Here is a 13,045-nt window from a genome sequence, read left to right on the forward strand (position 1 = left end):
ATCTATATTTATCCCAGTCTGTTTTAGAGTAAAATCCGCTTCTTTCGCGGTTGTTTTGCTGTTTTTGAAGCGAGACTGGAAAACTGTGCATCACTGAAAGTAAAATCAGCGCAGTCAGTCCTTCCCGTACACACACACGATTACTTAACCACGTTCTATATTTTCCCCCCTCATGTCTGGATCCTTTTAAAGAAATGTAGAAAAAAAATCAGTGAGAAGTAACTGCAGGCATTTCCTGTGTTCCCCGCTCGGCGAGAGGTACTGAAAGGGATGACAGAAGCTTTTCAGTATTGAAGCAAGAAAAAAAAAAACTAAAAAGCCAGGTGCAGAGCCTCTCGGAAAACGCCACTGACGCCGAAACGTGCTATTAATGGACAGAGGGCCTAATTCAGACCTGATCAGATAGCCGCCGCCTAAATAGAGGGAAAACCCAGCCTCGTGCAAGTGTGCTAATGCATGCGTACGCCGTGCGAAAGCTTCAGCAGACAGCCGACAAAAATCCGTTTACAAGTCACTCACCATGGAATGATTTTTCCAGTCTGTGCGTAGCCCAGGACTTACTCCTACAGTGTAATACAAACAGGCTGATCGGAGCTGACGTCACACACCCGCTCTGAAGACGCTTGGGAACGCCTGCGTTTTTCCTGTCACTCCCAGAAAACGTCCAGTTACCACCCCCAAACGCCCGCTTCCTGTAAAAAAAAAAAAAAGGCTTCTTTTGCTTTTTGGCGTCATGCTTGCGGATTATGATCCGTACGTATGCGCAGTCATTCAATAATTGGCCGCTGTGCGAATTCGCACAACAGCGAACAGGTCTGAATTAGGCCCAGAGTGCGGATTAAGTAGCAACGGGAAACCGTCTCTGTAAGAAATTGTGCTTGGGAACAGAGCAGCAGGGTTTACAGTAAATCCATTTTTTAGCTCTCACTGGCTGCCAGATAAATGGGCAATATGGATTCATGGGGTCCTGCTAACTTTTTAGGTCTTAATCACGCCCTGCAACTTTTTGTTGTTGCACCTTAATAAAGACAGTGCGTTAAAATAGGATTAACGAGTCAGTGGTAACATTCCCAAAATTGCAATCCAGGATTGACGTATACAATATGAAGTTTTAACTACGAGTATACAAAAAAAACTAACTCTAGCGCCCATTACTTTTACACCTTTAACTATTTTCCTAGCGCCTGTCTACAAAACACATCTGCTTGCCTAGGAGTATATTTACTAAAACTTCTAAAATTGAAAAGTGGAGATGTTGCTCATAGCAACCAATCAGATTCAGGCTCTCATTTTGTAGGATGCAATAGAGAATTGAAAGACAGAATCTGATTGGATCGTATGGGCAACATCACCACTGTTCATTTTTAGAAGCTTTAGTAAATTCACCCCCTAGATTTTTGACAACAATTGCTAGAAGTTCATCATAGTTACAGAATGCCTGATGGATGTAAAGCTCTTTCTTTCCTTAATTATTCAATCATTATTATTCATTTGAAGGGGGGGTGGGGGGGGGGTGTTTAAAGCAGCAATACATTTATAAGGCAAATCCATATCTTGTAAATGATTGCCCCTTAAAAAAGAAAAAAAAAACCTCACCGATCGCCGGCATCCCAGACCTCTGGCAAACTTGAACCCTAGTCTCCAACACTTCTGTTATTTCCCAAACTTACTCATCACATCCCGCCTAAAGATGAAAACATGGACCCTCCAAGACATCATCTTATTCACAACCTAAAGCGCGTATCTATAGAGGAAAAGGAAAAGTGATGCGCAGGCCACACACACAATAAAACAACAACACTCTGTAGAGAAGAAAAGGTGAGGATGTACCAAAAAATTGCAATGGTAAAGCTGAAAAAAGAAAAAAAGTAATGCTAAGGAAAAGCTATATAATAAAATCAAGTGCTGATAAGAGAAATTGACAGATGAGGGGTAGAGAGTGACGGTGTAAGAGGGGGAGACAGAGAAGAAAGAGGTGTGTGTGTATGTGTGTGTGTGTGTGTGTATATATATATATATATATATATATATATATATATATATATATATATATAGAGTGTGGCTCGGATCGGCACTCTCCATAAAAACTTTGATATTGCTCCGGTGCCTTCTGGAAACAAGTATCCATGAATATTCGATAAATCAATCAGCGGCACTCAGAGACTGGAAACAGCGGTAAATAAAGTGCTAGTGCTTTTAATCCATGTATTTAATCCACTTATTTTTGCCTACATGGATTAAAAGCACTAGCACTTTATTTACCGCTGTTTCCAGTCTCTGAGTGCCGCTGATTGATTTATGGAATATTTATATATATATATATATATATATATATATATATATATATATATATACAGGTTGAGTATCCCTTATCCAAAATTCAAAATCACACATTTTTTGGTTCCCCTACTGAGATAATGACACATATATGTATATATTATATCATATATCTATATAATATACCTGTATATACACATAATATATAATATATATATCACTATCTCAGTAGGGGACCCAAAAATGTGGGTTATTGAATTTTGGATAGGGGATACACAACCTGTATGTGTATATATGTGTATGTATGTATATATATATATATATATATATATAAATAATTTTATACAAACAAATATAAAACGACAGCTCTCGCCACCCAAGAAGCAGGGTGCAATGTCTGCACTCACCACTCATAGGGTGGGGATAAGTGAGCTTGCTATGGTGAGTGTATATATATATGTGTGTATGTGTGTATATATATATATATATATATATATATATATATATATATATATTGTATGTCATAAGTGCAATAATCAGTGTCTGTGGTGACTAGTGTTGTTTTCCGTTCTCTTTACACCTCAGAATATGTGGTTTGCGAACCCTGGAGGAAGTAACAGCATGCCGAGCCGAACGCACAGCTCCGTGCAGAGGACGCGCTCGCTGCCTGTCCACACCTCCCCGCAGACCATGCTCATGTTTCAGCAGCCAGGTAAGCGTGCAGTCACTTCTGTGCTTGACCTGAATGCGCTAACAATATTGCTTGCCTACAAAAAAATAAACCCGTGTGCGGGAACGGGTCCTGCGGCACAGGGCGCAGGCCGGCATCAGACTGGCGGTGTCTAATTCCGTGTCAGGAGCGTCGACGGGCTCCATTTGGAAAAATGGAGGCATGTCTACGCTGTTTAGGGGGTGGGAAGAGACCACCGTAGTTCGGAGACTGCCTGGCCTCTGCGATGGGTGGCTGCCATATTACAGGCTGTGTTTCAAAAATGACAGGAGCTGATTGGTTGGTACTTTCTCGCCGCGCAATTTATCACTCCCCATGGCTTGATAAATCTGGGCTTTAGTATGATCAAAACATTTCATGAGGACTTATAAAGCTCTTGTAATGCACAGTATATCGCCTGTATATAACTGAATCCCTGTAGAAAATGAATAAACAAGCGTAGTGCAGCAGCGGCGTATTGTTGTACCATTTGACCCTGAGAACACTGTAATGTCATTATCTTATTGATTAGTCATCCGCTCCCATTGTCTTCTATTCCGCGGTCCGCAGAACAGCCCCAGGGTAACCTGTAGATTATGTCCTGGATCGGATCCGTATTCTGCATTACAGTGGGTTTGTTTTTTTTCTTTTCAGATTTCCAGGTACCAGCGACAGAGCCAGATATCAATAACCGGCTGGAATCTTTGTGTCGGAGTATGACGGAGCATGCTCTGGGTGGTAAGTGTTTCAAATATAGCACAGCTAAAAATACCCGGGAGGAGACAGCCTGCGAGTGGAAAGTCTGCTAGGAGCGCTACATGCACAAAATGTCTATTTTCTGGCCGGCTTTGTAAATCCGTCCAATGAAATCACCGTTCGGCACACGGAGAGTCTGATCCTCTGAATGCTGCAGCAGGAAAGGTGGGGTTTGGGCAGTGCAAGGATAGAATGGGTCTCCGCAGCTGCCAAAGTCAGTTTGCGGTTGGGAATGAGGTATGCGAGGCCAGAGGAGAGGAGGACGGGGGTTTGCTTAGCAAAACATCATGTCTGTACTTTGTGTGAGTCTGTGGGCCCTGAGCTGCAGGAGGAAATCTCGGTGGATTTATAGCTGCGGAATGGTCAAGCTTAAATGGCGTGTGCCGCCAGGACTAGTTATACCGCTGTTTATTTATTTTTGCATTTACTGAGACTCTGTGTGCAACCTCCGAATTTCCAGGTTGATTTTAATCACAGATCGTAAGCTCCTGTGCCAACCGCTGTACACCATGGAGAGCTTGGGTTGTCCGCTCCTGCTCACTAATACCAGGACAACAATTCCTTTTTATGCATTAAGTGCTGTCCTGATACCGTGGAGAGCGCTCAAGTTAAATAACGAGCAATGCCCCGTAATTAAACGGCTTTTAGCAATTCCACCGTCTGACCTTCTCCAGCCTTGTCTGAAAATGTCTGCTCTGCTGTACACGTCTGTTAAATACAGTGACGGCAAAATCCTTTGCGGTCAAAGGGTGTCCACCGCCCGTCCATTTAAAGGTCCACTACACTGAGGATGGAAGTTATGTAAGGCTACGCACATGCGTTAAAAACACTCGTTAAAAAAAACAAATCAATACTCCTTTAAACTGCAAAATGCATACTTTCTTATATCCCTTTACAGTATATGCATTTGATGTAGTTGTTGCATTTGCAAGTGTGTTCATGGTGGGGTTTATTTTCGGGAGAGGAGTAAAATAAAATGAGCAGCTTTCGGTAAAAACTGCGCTGCTATGGAAGCTGAACGCACGCAAAGACGCAGCCCTCTATGGTTTAATTTGCTTCATCTCAAGATTCTAGCACCAGTGGCAATTTACCTGTAAGGAGCTGCTGATTAACCTCTTTTATATGGTGTTACCCTAGCTACGGAGCAGGAGTACTACGCACAGGATACTAGCTACGGAGCAGGAGTACTACGCACAGGATACTAGCTACTGAGCAGGAGTACTACGCACAGGATACTAGCTACTGAGCAGGAGTACTACGCACAGGATACTCGCTACTGAGCAGGAGTACTACGCACAGGATACTAGCTACTGAGCAGGAGTACTACGCACAGGATACTCGCTACTGAGCAGGAGTACTACGCACAGGATACTCGTTACTGAGCAGGAGTACTACGCACAGGATACTAGCTACTGAGCAGGAGTACTACGCACAGGATACTAGCTACTGAGCAGGAGTACTACGCACAGGATACTAGCTACTGAGCAGGAGTACTACGCACAGGATTCTAGCTACTGAGCAGGAATACTACGCACAGGATACTAGCTACTGAGCAGGAGTACTACGCACAGGATACTAGCTACTGAGCAGGAATACTACGCACAGGATACTAGCTACTGAGCAGGAATACTACGCACAGGATACTAGCTACTGAGCAGGAGTACTACGCACAGGATACTAGCTACTGAGCAGGAGTACTACGCACAGGATACTAGCTACGGAGCAGGAGTACTACGCACAGGATACTAGCTACGGAGCAGGAGTACTACGCACAGGATACTAGCTACTGAGCAGGAGTACTACGCACAGGATACTCGCTACTGAGCAGGAGTACTACGCACAGGATACTAGCTACTGAGCAGGAGTACTACGCACAGGATGCTAGCTACTGAGCAGGAGTACTACGCACAGGATACTAGCTACTGAGCAGGAGTACTACGCACAGGATACTCGCTACTGAGCAGGAGTACTACGCACAGGATACTAGCTACTGAGCAGGAGTACTACGCACAGGATACTCGCTACTGAGCAGGAGTACTACGCACAGGATACTAGCTACTGAGCAGGAGTACTACGCACAGGATACTAGCTACTGAGCAGGAGTACTACGCACAGGATACTAGCTACTGAGCAGGAGTACTACGCACAGGATACTAGCTACTGAGCAGGAGTACTACGCACAGGATACTAGCTACTGAGCAGGAGTACTACGCACAGGATACTAGCTACTGAGCAGGAGTACTACGCACAGGATACTAGCTACTGAGCAGGAGTACTACGCACAGGATACTAGCTACTGAGCAGGAGTACTACGCACAGGATACTAGCTACTGAGCAGGAGTACTACGCACAGGATACTAGCTACTGAGCAGGAGTACTACGCACAGGATACTAGCTACTGAGCAGGAGTACTACGCACAGGATACTAGCTACTGAGCAGGAGTACTACGCACAGGATACTAGCTACTGAGCAGGAGTACTACGCACAGGATGCTAGCTACTGAGCAGGAGTACTACGCACAGGATACTAGCTACTGAGCAGGAGTACTACGCACAGGATACTAGCTACTGAGCAGGAGTACTACGCACAGGATACTCGCTACTGAGCAGGAGTACTACGCACAGGATACTAGCTACTGAGCAGGAGTACTACGCACAGGATACTAGCTACTGAGCAGGAGTACTACGCACAGGATACTAGCTACTGAGCAGGAGTACTACGCACAGGATACTAGCTACTGAGCAGGAGTACTACGCACAGGATACTAGCTACTGAGCAGGAGTACTACGCACAGGATACTAGCTACTGAGCAGGAGTACTACGCACAGGATACTAGCTACTGAGCAGGAGTACTACGCACAGGATACTAGCTACTGAGCAGGAGTACTACGCACAGGATACTAGCTACTGAGCAGGAGTACTACGCACAGGATACTAGCTACTGAGCAGGAGTACTACGCACAGGATACTAGCTACTGAGCAGGAGTACTACGCACAGGATACTAGCTACTGAGCAGGAGTACTACGCACAGGATACTAGCTACTGAGCAGGAGTACTACGCACAGGATACTAGCTACGGAGCAGGAGTACTACGCACAGGATACTAGCTACTGAGCAGGAGTACTACGCACAGGATACTAGCTACTGAGCAGGAGTACTACGCACAGGATACTAGCTACTGAGCAGGAGTACTACGCACAGGATACTAGCTACTGAGCAGGAGTACTACGCACAGGATACTAGCTACTGAGCAGGAGTACTACGCACAGGATACTAGCTACTGAGCAGGAGTACTACGCACAGGATACTAGCTACTGAGCAGGAGTACTACGCACAGGATACTAGCTACTGAGCAGGAGTACTACGCACAGGATACTAGCTACTGAGCAGGAGTACTACGCACAGGATACTAGCTACTGAGCAGGAGTACTACGCACAGGATACTCGCTACTGAGCAGGAGTACTACGCACAGGATACTCGCTACTGAGCAGGAGTACTACGCACAGGATACTAGCTACTGAGCAGGAGTACTACGCACAGGATACTAGCTACTGAGCAGGAGTACTACGCACAGGATACTAGCTACTGAGCAGGAGTACTACGCACAGGATACTAGCTACTGAGCAGGAGTACTACGCACAGGATACTAGCTACTGAGCAGGAGTACTACGCACAGGATACTTGCTACAGCCTCCGTGCACAAATGTCTTCAGATAATTATTCCAAATGCAATCGGAGATGGAGAGAGATAAACCCTTAATAGTGACTGTGTGATATAACAGCTTAGACTTAGATGATAAGAAGAGGCTACAGTGATGACGACGACAGGGTTAGGTGCGCTACAGTGATGACGACGACGACGACGACAGGGTTAGGTGCGCTCCTGTGATGACGGGGTTAGGTGCGCTACAGTGATGACGATGGGGTTAGGTGCGCTACAGTGATGATGACGGGGTTAGGTGCGCTACAGTGATGATGACGGGGTTAGGTGCGCTACAGTGATGACGATGGGGTTAGGTGCGCTACAGTGATGATGACGACGACGACAGGGTTAGGTGCGCTCCTGTGATGACGGGGTTAGGTGCGCTACAGTGATGACGACGACAGGGTTAGGTGCGCTACAGTGATGACGACGGGGTTAGGTGCGCTACAGTGATGACGACGGGGTTAGGTGCGCTACAGTGATGACGATGGTTAGGTGCGCTACAGTGATGACAACGGGGTTAGGTGCGCTATAGTGATAACGACGACAGGGTTAGGTGCGCTACAGTGATGATGACGGGGTTGGGTGCGCTACAGTGATGATGACGGGGTTAGGTGCGCTACAGTGATGATGACGGGGTTAGGTGCGCTACAGTGATGATGACGGGGTTAGGTGCGCTACAGTGATGACAACGGGGTTAGGTGCGCTACAGTGATGATGACGGGGTTAGGTGCGCTACAGTGATGACAACGGGGTTAGGTGCGCTACAGTGATGATGACGACGGGGTTAGGTGCGCTACAGTGATGACAACGGGGTTAGGTGCGCTACAGTGATGATGACGACGGGGTTAGGTGCGCTACAGTGATGATGATGACGGGGTTAGGTGCGCTACAGTGATGATGACGGGGTTAGGTGCGCTACAGTGATGATGACGACGGGGTTAGGTGCGCTACAGTGATGATGACGGGGTTAGGTGCGCTACAGTGATGATGACGACGGGGTTAGGTGCGCTACAGTGATGACGACGGGGTTAGGTGCGCTACAGTGATGATGACGACGACGACAGGGTTAGGTGCGCTCCTGTGATGACGGGGTTAGGTGCGCTACAGTGATGACGACGGGGTTAGGTGCGCTACAGTGATGATGACGGGGTTAGGTGCGCTACAGTGATGATGACGGGGTTAGGTGCGCTACAGTGATGATGACGGGGTTAGGTGCGCTACAGTGATGACGACGACAGGGTTAGGTGCGCTACAGTGATGACGACGGGGTTAGGTGCGCTACAGTGATGACGACGGGGTTAGGTGCGCTACAGTGATGACGATGGTTAGGTGCGCTACAGTGATGACAACGGGGTTAGGTGCGCTACAGTGAGGACGACGGGGTTAGGTGCGCTACAGTGATGACGATGGTTAGGTGCGCTACAGTGATGACAACTGGGTTAGGTGCGCTATAGTGATAACGACGACAGGGTTAGGTGCGCTACAGTGATGATGACGGGGTTGGGTGCGCTACAGTGATGATGACGGGGTTAGGTGCGCTACAGTGATGACAACGGGGTTAGGTGCGCTACAGTGATGATGACGGGGTTAGGTGCGCTACAGTGATGATGACGACGGGGTTAGGTGCGCTACAGTGATGACAACGGGGTTAGGTGCGCTACAGTGATGATGACGACGGGGTTAGGTGCGCTACAGTGATGATGACGACGGGGTTAGGTGCGCTACAGTGATGATGACGGGGTTAGGTGCGCTACAGTGATGATGACGACGGGGTTAGGTGCGCTACAGTGATGATGACGGGGTTAGGTGCGCTACAGTGATGGTGACGACGGGGTTAGGTGCGCTACAGTGATGATGACGACGGGGTTAGGTGCGCTACAGTGATGATGACGACGGGGTTAGGTGCGCTGCAGTGATGACGACGGGGTTAGGTGCGCTACAGTGATGACGCGGGGTTAGGTGCGCTACAGTGATGACGCGGGGTTAGGTGCGCTGCAGTGATGACGACGGGTTAGGTGCGCTACAGTGATGACGCGGGGTTAGGTGCGCTACAGTGATGACGACGGGGTTAGGTGCGCTGCAGTGATGACGCGGGGTTAGGTGCGCTGCAGTGATGACGACGGGGTTAGGTGCGCTGCAGTGATGATGACGGGGTTAGGTGCGCTACAGTGATGACAACGGGGTTAGGTGCGCTACAGTGATGATGACAGGGTTAGGTGCGCTACAGTGATGATGACGGGGTTGGGTGCGCTACAGTGATGACAACGGGGTTAGGTGCGCTACAGTGATGATGACAGGGTTAGGTGCGCTACAGTGATGATGACGGGGTTGGGTGCGCTACAGTGATGATGACGGGGTTAGGTGCGCTACAGTGATGATGACGGGGTTAGGTGCGCTACAGTGATGACAACGGGGTTAGGTGCGCTACAGTGATGATGACAGGGTTAGGTGCGCTACAGTGATGACAACGGGGTTAGGTGCGCTACAGTGATGATGACGGGGTTAGGTGCGCTACAGTGATGACAACGGGGTTAGGTGCGCTACAGTGATGATGACGGGGTTAGGTGCGCTACAGTGATGATGACGACGGGGCTAGGTGCGCTGCAGTGATGACGACGGGGTTAGGTGCGCTGCAGTGATGACGACGGGGTTAGGTGCGCTACAGTGATGACGCGGGGTTAGGTGCGCTGCAGTGATGACGACAGGGTTAGGTGCGCTACAGTGATGACGCGGGGTTAGGTGCGCTGCAGTGATGACGACGGGGTTAGGTGCGCTGCAGTGATGACGCGGGGTTAGGTGCGCTGCAGTGATGATGACAGGGTTAGGTGCGCTACAGTGATGACAACGGGGTTAGGTGCGCTACAGTGATGATGACGGGGTTAGGTGCGCTACAGTGATGACAACGGGGTTAGGTGCGCTACAGTGATGATGACGGGGTTAGGTGCGCTACAGTGATGATGACGACGGGGTTAGGTGCGCTACAGTGATGATGACGACGGGGTTAGGTGCGCTACAGTGATGACGGGGTTAGGTGCGCTACAGTGATGATGACGACGGGGTTAGGTGCGCTACAGTGATGATGACGACAGGGTTAGGTGCGCTGCAGTGATGACGACGGGGTTAGGTGCGCTACAGTGATGATGACGACGGGGTTAGGTGCGCTACAGTGATGATGACGACAGGGTTAGGTGCGCTGCAGTGATGACGCGGGGTTAGGTGCGCTGCAGTGATGACGACGGGGTTAGGTGCGCTACAGTGATGACGCGGGGTTAGGTGCGCTACAGTGATGACGACGGGGTTAGGTGTGCTGCAGTGATGACGCGGGGTTAGGTGCGCTACAGTGATGATGACGAGGTTAGGTGCGCTACAGTGATGATGACGGGGTTAGGTGCGCTACAGTGATGATGACGACGGGGTTAGGTGCGCTACAGTGATGATGACGACGGGGCTAGGTGCGCTGCAGTGATGATGACGGGGTTAGGTGCGCTACAGTGATGACGCGGGGTTAGGTGCGCTACAGTGATGATGACGGGGTTAGGTGCGCTACAGTGATGATGACGACGGGGCTAGGTGCGCTGCAGTGATGACGACGGGGTTAGGTGCGCTACAGTGATGACGCGGGGTTAGGTGCGCTACAGTGATGATGACGGGGTTAGGTGCGCTACAGTGATGACAACGGGGTTAGGTGCGCTGCAGTGATGATGACTGGGTTAGGTGCGCTACAGTGATGACAACGGGGTTAGGTGCGCTGCAGTGATGACGACGGGGTTAGGTGCGCTACAGTGATGACGCGGGGTTAGGTGCGCTACAGTGATGACGCGGGGTTAGGTGCGCTACAGTGATGACGACGGGGTTAGGTGCGCTGCAGTGATGACGCGGGGTTAGGTGCGCTGCAGTGATGACGACGGGGTTAGGTGCGCTGCAGTGATGACGGGGTTAGGTGCGCTACAGTGATGACGCGGGGTTAGGTGCGCTGCAGTGATGACGGGGTTAGGTGCGCTGCAGTGATGACGACGGGGTTAGGTGCGCTATAGTGATGACGACTGGGTTAGGTGCGCTATAGTGATGACGACGGGGTTAGGTGCGCTGCAGTGATGACGACGGCGCTAGGTGCGCTACAGTGATGACGACGGGGTTAGGTGCGCTGCTGTGATGACGACGGGGTTAGGTGCGCTATAGTGATGACGACGGGGTTAGGTGCGCTGCAGTGATGACGACGGGGTTAGGTGCGCTACAGTGATGACGCGGGATTAGGTGCGCTGCAGTGATGACGACGAAGTTAGGTGCGCTGTAGTGATGACGCGGGGTTAGGTGCGCTGCAGTGATGACGACGGGGCTAGGTGCGCTACAGTGATGACGACGGGGTTAGGTGCGCTATAGTGATGACGACGGGGTTAGGTGCGCTACAGTGATGACTGTAGGTGCCTGACTATTCCTTGGCAAGAAACCCTTTGGCACCTTTTTCACTGTTCTGTACCAATCACATTCTATTGTTGCCTGGTTTCTATGGTGATTGCCTGTGCATCATTCTGCATTTGATGAAGTTCCTTCATATAGACCCATGTCATATGATAACCACTCCACCCCCACCTCCAAAAACCATTTATTTTGTACTTTTCTTCCGCAGATGGCGTAGACAAAACCTCCACGATCTAGAAGCGAAACGGAACGGTACTTTGTGGCAGCGCTGGACGTATCACACGGAACTGCTGGTCCAGTGTCTGAAACCGCCAACTCTCTCTCCCCTGGATGCGCCAAACACAATTTTGCCTTTTTTTGTTTCCCATTATTGTACAGCGGAGAGTAGAAAGGGGCGGAAAGTATAAGCTGAGCTTGCAAAAAAAAAAAAAGTTATTTTGATATGTTATGACGCGGAAAGTGAATATTTTTTTTTTTTTAGATGTGGTGGGTTTCCTGAATGAAAAGCACTTTGTTCTGAGTGGGAAACGTTTGAACTGTGATTGGAAATAATGTAGCTGCCAGCAGACAAATACATGCATGTCAGACCCATTCACAGGGACAGTACATGTGACCAAACTATTGGGGGGGGGGGGTAAGGGAAGGGGGCGGCCATTGCTTTGCGGTGCTTAGTTGACAAGTAGGCTGTTTTATGTCATTTCAGTTTTTGGGGTTTTTTCCCCACCGTAAAAAGGAAAAAAAACTATCACGTTTACATAAAAAAAATATTAAGGGTACATAATTACTTCAGGTAAGCATTCTGTATCTTAAATGTTTTAGAGGGGTTTTTTTTTGGGGGGGGGGTCCGTGTGTGTGTGTGTGTGTGTGTGTGTGTGTGTGTGTGTGTGTGTGTGTGTGTTCTTTTATAGCTCTTATGGAGTAGCAGCCGGTTTGCATTGTGTAACGGCAAAGATGTTGTTTTTTGGGAATGGGAGGTCGGTGATTCTTAAATCAGACGCCGCGCTGTGCCAGTCGCAGCTGAAGGGTTTAATGGTACGTAGCTTAAAAAAATGTGTAAGGGAAGTCACACAATGGAACCAGTAAGTGGAAAGAGAAGCCGCGCAGATATATATTTGTTTTCTGTTGCGGACTATATAAGATAAAAATGGAAAATGTAAGAACACTTCATGTTGCAG

At 48.8% G+C, this 13,045-nt stretch overlaps 1 protein-coding gene across 4 annotated transcripts in view; it reads left to right on the plus strand.

Annotated features, from left to right (window-relative positions):
- SAMD4A (sterile alpha motif domain containing 4A) overlaps nucleotides 1-12,318 on the plus strand; it is a 119,428-nt gene extending 107,110 nt beyond the window's left edge. For all 4 annotated transcript variants that reach the window (XM_063948383.1, XM_063948382.1, XM_063948384.1 and 1 more), the window contains 3 exons: nucleotides 2,863-2,989; nucleotides 3,641-3,724; nucleotides 12,079-12,318. In XM_063948383.1, coding sequence (XP_063804453.1) covers nucleotides 2,863-2,989; nucleotides 3,641-3,724; nucleotides 12,079-12,107 — 240 coding nt within the window. In that variant the 3' untranslated portion in view covers nucleotides 12,108-12,318. The remainder of the gene's footprint in view (nucleotides 1-2,862; nucleotides 2,990-3,640; nucleotides 3,725-12,078) is intronic.
- Nucleotides 12,319-13,045: the final 727 nt, after the last annotated feature.

Source organism: Pseudophryne corroboree, chromosome 12 (assembly GCF_028390025.1).
Source record: "Pseudophryne corroboree isolate aPseCor3 chromosome 12, aPseCor3.hap2, whole genome shotgun sequence".
Lineage (NCBI taxonomy): Eukaryota > Metazoa > Chordata > Amphibia > Anura > Myobatrachidae > Pseudophryne > Pseudophryne corroboree.